Raw genomic sequence first — 8,354 nt, 5'->3', positions numbered from 1 at the left:
CTGAGTTATACTCACAACCCATCTTATTTTAATACAAGGTCTCAGTATGGTGCGGAGGGTCCTGCTAAGTTGCTGAGGCTGACCTCAAACCTGTGACCCTCCCTTCTGCCTCCCAAGTACTCGTATTACAGGTGTTCACCACCCAGCTCTACACACACACACACACACACACACACACACACACACACACACACTCGGTAGCAGGATGCAGAGCTTCTTAAATTTCTGATAAATTTTGGCTCTAGTAACTGAAAAACAAATTTCCTTGCCCCCGAGTGATGCCGATTATTAGCTATCTAAAACAGAACCATCGGTGCTTTCCAGGACATCCTGTCTGGCCCCTTGCTGTCCTTTCTTTACCTTAACTCTACAGCTAGAGTGACAAACTGTCTTGGGAACAGCAGGGCCTTTTGCTATTGAAGGCTCCTATCTTTCTGCTCAGATCCTGAAAGGGACTCAGCACCAATTTAAAAACGGAGGTATAAACTAGGCCCTTTGGAGCCCACTGGAGAGGAGAGATTCCTCTCTAAACCCTCAAAGTCACTATCCTCCTGTCCCCGAGGCGGCCAGGATAGTTTTTGGCTTTGTGCTCCTGAGATGCTGAACAGGGCCAAGCACAGCCTTGTCTCTCCCAGGGCTGTGGGATGAGGGCAGAGCTGAAGGGCAACTGGAAATCTCCCCTTTCACCTCCAGGCACTAAGAGGCCAAGGCTTCTGTGGGGACAGGTGTGTGGAGCCCTGCAGGGCGGATGTGTGAAAACCTGCAGGTGGGCTGTCCCCTGGATGGCAGCTAAGACCTCCTTCCTTCCTTCCTTCCTTCCCTCCTGGGTGTTAGCTCAGGCTCCCTTTGCTTGTTGGGAAAAAGAAGGGCTCATCTCTCCCGGCAACATAACAAACTTGCCCTTTCCACTGGGTCTTTCTCCTGAGACTCCCCCACCGCTCTCTGCTGAGGACGCGCCATTTCAGTTCAATTCCGCATGTTTACTTCTCTATTGTGATTCATGTCTGAACTTCTTCTGAATCAAATCACTGCGTCTCCCTGGTGAGATGCGCCATATGACTGTCTTGTTAGAACAAAATCAAATAAAAAAATCTGCACTGACGGTGGCGCCATCTCAGCCCGCCACGTTTCCCTCCCGTTTGGACAAACTTCTGTCGGCTACTTGATCGGTAATGAAGCTTTCCGGGGTGCAGGCCAATTTCCAGACACCGCTGCTGCCTTGGTAAAGATGAAGAAGCATTGGTGGGAAAGAGGCCGACAGAGCGAAAGTCACTATTTCAAAAATACTGTACAACCCGGATGATTGGTTTTCCCCAATATACACAGATTGAAGCAAAACCCCGACAGGCCGAGTGGGAGATTACGCTATTACAGCAGCGACTACAGTCATTCTTTATTTCTTATTCCCCAGAAACGATTCAGTGGGAAAATCATCTGTTGCTTCAACAATTCTGGAGGCCAGACATTCCGGAATGTTTCTGAACAGGGACGCAGTAATGGGATTCCTAGTACACTTTTTCAGTAAGTATATTTTCTCTTTCCTCTTCTCTTTTTGATATTGGTTATTACCTTTTAGAGACTTCCTGTGTATCTTGTACAAATAATACTTAAACACAGAACACTGGGCTGCTCATACTAAATAACCCTCCATTCACATACAGGAGCAGTCTGAGTTTTCCTTTTCTCTCACTGTTCTGCGCACGGTTTTCAAGTTTCTCGTGTGTGAAGCACAAGGCCCTCCCTTCATGATGGAAGCACTTCCTGGGACCCAGGCACACAGAACTGCAGACCTTCCCCAGTGGACTCAATTTTCTTGCTGGGCACAGAAGCTGCAATACACTGACCCTCTTCCACCATCTCCTGCCTCACTCTGGCTCAGCCCTCAGGGATCCTCGCCCCAGCCTGGCGCAGGCGGCCCCAGCGCCTTCAGAAGACCCCTGAACATGCCTGTGGGGTTTGACCAGATAATCTGTACTACCTACCCAGCTGCTGCCTCCTGTACCACTAACTTCCCAAGGGCAGGGAGATGCTCTGAGCAGAGGTCCCCAGAGCCCAGGGCACTGCGAACCACGTCAAACTCTCACCAGGATCCCACTTTGCCAATCACCAACGTGACCCCCCCTTTTTTAAGACGAGGATTCTGCAGTTTGTAGTTATATTATTCTGCAGGAATTTCTTAACAGACATGAAAATACTCTTTTTAAAGATTCTTTTATTGGTATATTATGACTGAAAGTACTATCTGATCAATACAGGGAGAGCATGTTTTAAAATACATCATCAGTTTTCGAATTCTTAATCCAGAAAATTAAATCTACAGGTTTATTTATTTATTTATTTATTTATTTGAGGTACTGGGAACCCAGGAGCATTCTACCTCTGAGATATACTCCCCAGTCCTATTTTTTAGTCTTTATATTTTTTGAAATGGGTTCTCACTGAGTTGTTAAGGGCCTCACTAAGTAGCTGAGGCTGCCCACAAACCGAGATTCTCCAGTCTCCTCATGGGAGCTTTTTTTTTTTTTTTTTTTTTTTTTGTACTAGGAATTGAACCCAGGGGCTTTCTATCTTTGAGCTGCATCCAGCCCTTTATTATTATATTATCATTATCATTATTGTTGTTATTGTTACTATCATTATTATTATACAGAATCTAAGTTGTTTTGGGTGGCCTCCAATCTGTAATCTTCCTCTGTCTTTTGTTTTTGGTACCAATGGTTGGATCCTGGGGTGCTGTATCACTGAGTCACACCCCCAGCCCTTTTTCTTTTTTGTTTTGAAACAGTCTCACTAAATTGGCTGGACTGGCCCTGAACTTGCAATCTTCTTGCCTCAGGCTCCCAAGTTGCTGGGATTCCAGGCAGCTGCCACTACGCCTGGCTTAAAGAAAACTTTAAAATGAGAGAGGAAGCAGGGTAAGGACATTAACCTACAGCCGGAACAAAGGCGCTGGCAGAGTTCCCTGGAAGTGAGCAGCTCACTTTAGCATCAGACTTTAGCATCAATAAGAGTTGACAGAGACGAGACGGACTGAAACAATAAAACACAATCTCCCTAAAACAAACAAACAAAACGTGCTGTGGACCTCCCTCTGGGATCTTATTATGAGCTGGTGTTTTCTTCTTGCGCTCGCTAACATTCAAATGAGTGCCTGGCAGATGCCAGGTACCGTTCGAGCACTTACGACGGACTGCATCATGTGATCCTCACAACCACCTCAGGACGGTGATACTAAAATGACTCCACTCCAGACTGAAGGACCCAAGGCCTGAAGGTAACTTGCCCAAGGCCACAGTGTGGCACAGAGTCTCTGTCCTGGGCTCCAGGCCTGACCCGTGAGAGGATATACTGAGCGACAGAGTCCCGTGTGCCACTCAACCCTCACTGCTCTGGACGCGGGGCTGCAGCCACGGAGGATGCTGGCTTTACAGCACGACTCAACCAGGCCTAAAATCCAACTGAGCAAATTCCTACCACAATAAGAAGTACTTGGAGTCAGAGGAACTGCAGATTGGGACCGTTCACCGCACTGTCAATCCCAGAGACTCGGCTGTGTCTCCATAAAGAGCTGGGAGCAATTCACGCGTCGTTTGGCAGCACGCACAAAGATGGCAGGACTCTGGGCTCTGGGTGAGCTGGTTCTCAGGAGTCGGGCCCTGCACAGCTCCACCTACCCACCATTACTGTGTGTGGCTCCCAACCCAGTCCGCAGTCACAGTCCTCCCACCAGCATCTGCTCCCCAGAGGGGGCGGTGGAGAGGACAGAGGTGCTGCCCAAGGCAAGTGCTCCCGACAGAACTTCCCGCTTCAGTTCTCCAACAGGCCTCTCACTTGTCCCTGCTTTCCGCCCTAGCATATGCTGGGAGAATTCGTTCCCTTCCTTTTCCTTTCCTCTTTTTTTTAACTGATCATGGATTTCGGCTTTAAGATTATTTGCCTTTCAACAGTCCTTTGGTTGCTGAATAAATAGAGGTTTTTTGAAATGTTTTAGGATAGAACAACTCTTTCTTGGGGGAAGGGAATCTTAGAGGCTGAAACCAGGGGTATTCCACCTCCAAGCTCTACCCCAGGCCCTTTTGGAAGAGGGTCTTACTAGGTTACTGAGGGTCTCACTGAATTGCTGAGGCTGGCCTGGAACCTGTGATCTTCCTTTCTCAGCTTCTCAAATACCGGGAATGCAGGTGTGTGCCACCATGCTCAGCTAGGATGAGAAGTCTTAATGACTTTGTAGTCATGATATGCTGATAGCGAGTACAAGAGACTTCATTTTGTATCTAGAAGCCAAAATGTCTTCAGGATATCTGAATGGGAAATAATTTTTGCATACTTTCAAATGTTTGTTATAGAAGGTACAAGGTAGCTGTTTTTAAATACTCCATGAAAAACTTGATGCGTGCTCTTCTGTGAATTGTTATTTGATGCTATAACTAATCTCTTTGACATTAACATCTTTAATAAACATTTGAGCGGCATCTGCATTCAGAATATTGGATAGAACTAAGACATCATCTCTATTCATTAAGCTTGTGTTTTCTCAATAACCTAATTTTGCCTTTCATAAGATATTAATGACTTTGGAAGTCTTACTCTTAATCCTATTAATTCCTAAGCTAGCCTTTAAAAGTGCATGAGACCCTGTGCAGAGGCAGTCAATTTCACTAAATTATACATTGAACTGCTACTAAGAAATCTAAGAATTCCAGGGTTGCTAAAATGGAGATCTTCACCTGAAAACACTTTTGAACAGAAATCAAAGCTCTGGCTCCCGGTTGGGATAGGGCCCCTTTGCTTTTCAGTCACGTGAACTGGGCTCGCCAGGAAGCACGGTGAGCCTAGAGAGTGGGTCTATTTGCCTGCTTTGGGTCAGAGATTGACGACTTTTTCTTTTTTTGGTACTGAAGAATGAACCCAGGGACATTCTACTTCTGAGCTACACCCTCAGCCCTTCTTAAAAATGAGTTATTTTGAAATAGGGTCTTGTAAGTCGCTGAGGCTGGCCTTGATCCTGCGATCTTCCTGTCTCAGCCTCCCAAGTGCAGGGATTCCAGGTGTGTGCCAGCACGCCAAGCCAGACCAGCTCTTAAAAGAAGCTTAGCGCTGGCCCTGCCCATGCTGATGCTGGATGAGTGTATGCAGTGAGCAAGCAAGGGAAGAGATGACTCGAGGCAAGGCCACCTCTGGGCCCACGGGAGGCGTCCTGAGTAAGCCCACGAGACAGCGGGAGCAGAGTCAGGAGCAGAGCCCTAGGCTCACAGGCTGTAAGGGTGGGAGACGCTGATGCAAAGAACACTCCAGTCCCCAACCAGAGGCATCCCAGATATAAGCTAGTTAGGGAGATATGGGCCCAGAACACACTCGGAGTTGTAAGAGGCCTTTTAACTGTATAAGCCTATCTTTATTCTGAGTAAGCAGGCTATTTCATTCGCATCAATGACTGTAAGTAAATCTAATACCATAGGAAGCCATCCAATCTCTCTACCCTACTTCCTCCACATTCACACAAGCACACCCTCAAGCCATAGCATGCTTCTTTGAGTCAGACTTACAGTCAGTTAATTCTTTCAAGGTCTTGAATGCCTCTCTCTCCTCTCTTCCCCTCTCCTCTCCTCTTTTCTCCTCTTCTCTCTCCTCTCCTCTCCTCTTTTCTCCTCTCTCCTCTCTCTCTCTCTCTCTCTCTCTCTCTCTCTCTCTCTCTCTCCTCTCCTCTTCTCTCTCTCTCTCTCTCTCTCTCTCTCTCTCTCTCTCTCTCTCTCTCTCTCTCTCTTCTCTCTCTATTTTGTTATTGTACTGGGGATGGGACCCAGGAATATTTTACCTCTGAGCTGGCTTTCTGTTTTTATACGTTAGTCGGTACACTAGAGTCTCACATTACAATGTAGTTCACAGTGACAGTAAAATACATGCATGCAGCACATGGTGGGCTTGAATGACTTCCAAACAGAACTCACACATGGCAGAAGCTGCAAAGGGGGCGAATCTTGTATTTTAGGTATAGCAAGAAAACATCGCCATTCCCAGAAATAGCCCTGGCAGCTGTCCGACCCAAGAGCCCCAGACGGTGGCATGCTCTGTGGGCTGGCAGGACAGTAACAGTTCTCACGGCACGGCAGCAGGGAGTCCCTTCACTGCTGTCTATTCTCCACCTCCTGACATCAAAGGCTGGCATGCAATTGTTTTAAGCAGACAGCATCTGCTTAGGAACGGGGATGGGAAGGAAGTCTGGCTGGCCTGTTTTCATTCCATGTTTATGTGGACCAAGGTCCGGGATGCAGGATTCTTCCCGTTCCATCTGATGCCTGCAGATTTGGTAAGGAGCCTTGCTGCAGGTTGATAGAGGATGCACGGATCAGCTACCTGGCCTCCCTGGCATCCCTTGAGGGGTTGCTGAAAGCCCAGAAGCCCCGTCCCCAGCTCACACTCACCTCGTACTCCTCCTTGAAGCCATAGCCCTCAGCACACTTCATCTGCGTGATGTGTTGAAGGAGGTCTGCCACCCGGATGGCTGGGTGGAGCTGCCCGGTCTGGTAGGGCACATCGGCTGTCTCGCGCTTCTTGTAGGTATGAGACTGCACCAGGCTGCTGGTATCGCTGGCCATCGTGTGGGTCTCATCTAGGAAAAGCAGGCCAGGGAGAAAGTGAGGGCAAGCCCGCAGGCTGGGCTGGGATCGCAGAGAGCGCGTCCACGCTGGCTGTTCACCTCCCCTCAACCTACGACTGGCTGCAAGGAGCCCAGGATGGCACGGCCGAGAAAGAGAAGTTAAATGTTTAGAAATTCAAATGCCGTGGGCAATACTGATAAGAATGAAGCAGAAATCTTTGCTTTTACAAAGCAGTCCCGAAGAGATACTGTGTTCACAAAGCTCTTTCCTAAGAGCCCCTGTAGCCTTCTGTTGCTGCGGTATGTAGAAGTTTCCATCTGAAACTTCGTCAAGACTTGGTGCAAGACCAGTCTTGTAGTCTTCCAAATGTTCCTTGACTGGCATGTATGATGAAGTAAAGAAACTGTACAGATGTTCTTTGAGCAAAAAAAAAAAAAAAAAAAACAAAACAAGGGCACAAAATGGTCTGGCTTAGAAAGCTCCTAAAGGGAATGAGGACTTAATACACAAAATCAAAGAAAGGTGGAAAAAATGAAAGGGGGCCTGGTTTGGAGAGAATGATCAGATGAGTCACTTTGCATGCTCCAGTGTCAGAACACTTGACAAATTAGACAAAGTACTGTGGACCAGGACATCACACGTGAAATGTTCTAGAATAGCAGACATGCAGGCCAGCCCAGAGCAGGCGAGTTGGCTTGGTCAGAGTCTACGGGCACGACACACACCCCCCGTTCCCTTTTCCATGGGGCGAATTGGGGAACTTACCATTTATTGGCACTTTAAAGAAGATACATATCAGGAGAAAAGAGGAGGAGAAAAAGGAAACAGGACATGATCAATAGTACTGTGTGAATAATTACAGGTTGTTTTTATTTTCTGCTTTATTTTTCTGGCTAAGTTTTCTATTCAGAGGTGGTCAGAGGGCAAAGCCTCAATTCTCCCACCATGTCGGGTGGAGGTATTTAGTTTAAGCACTCAGTAACAGTAAGGAGGTTAAATGTAGCACCCTAGTTGCTTTTCCTCCCCACGAACCAAGTAATGACTAAATAAGGCTTATTTTTCTTTATCTCGTTTTCTCATTTAAACTTCGTGGGTAAGTTAACCAAATTGTACTACAAAATTAATGTCAAAATTTGGCCAAATAAGCCTAAAGAGGCTCTGTTTTAATGGGTAACTACTAATAAATTAGATTAATGAACTGCAGAACTGGTAGCTATTGAAAAGAAGGTCTGGGGCAGAAAACTGCTATTTGATTAAAGTATTTCTTATTCCACAGGTTAAGTCATTATAATGCTGAATCTCTTCAGTTGTCGTATGGTTGAAGATGGCTTTCTTCCGTAAATAATGCTATCACTTAAAAGGTGATTATGATATCAAAATTGATTTCAGTTCTAAAGAAGTGAAACATATACGAAAGCATATGTTCATTGTTGGAAAAGCAATAGGTTATCAATCGAGGATTCAGCTATAATCACTTTTAATTAATTAATTTTTTTTAACTAAGAGGTTTGGCTCCAGTGGACACCGAGCCCTCGGGCCCTTGGAGAACTAGATGGTCCTGAATCTACCTCTACGCTGCGTTGCAAAGCACCCAGGGATGCATGGCATGCAAGGTGGTACAGAAGTGTGTAGCTATGTTGCTGTTGCTGAGATGGTACCCGGGTCACTACAAGGCGGCCAAAGACACACGACAAAATAAAAAAGGGTGGCAAGTCGAATTTATGATTTTTCTTTTTCGGTGCGATTGGCTTCGCA

The 8,354-nt window shown here is 46.5% G+C and overlaps 1 protein-coding gene across 5 annotated transcripts in view; it reads right to left on the bottom strand.

Moving 5' to 3' along the window:
- Nucleotides 1–8,354, bottom strand: part of PTPRM (protein tyrosine phosphatase receptor type M) — a gene marked incomplete at both ends in the record, with an annotated part of 778,612 nt that overhangs the window by 144,212 nt on the left and 626,046 nt on the right. For all 5 annotated transcript variants that reach the window (XM_080714509.1, XM_080714510.1, XM_080714511.1 and 2 more), the window contains one exon: nt 6,423–6,610. In XM_080714509.1, coding sequence (XP_080570635.1) covers nt 6,423–6,610 — 188 coding nt within the window. The remainder of the gene's footprint in view (nt 1–6,422; nt 6,611–8,354) is intronic.

This window comes from Muscardinus avellanarius (genome assembly GCF_963383645.1).
Source record: "Muscardinus avellanarius genome assembly, chromosome: 17".
Lineage (NCBI taxonomy): Eukaryota > Metazoa > Chordata > Mammalia > Rodentia > Gliridae > Muscardinus > Muscardinus avellanarius.
Note: the sequence above shows the minus strand (reverse complement) of the source record. Positions and strands in the feature narration are given on the sequence as shown.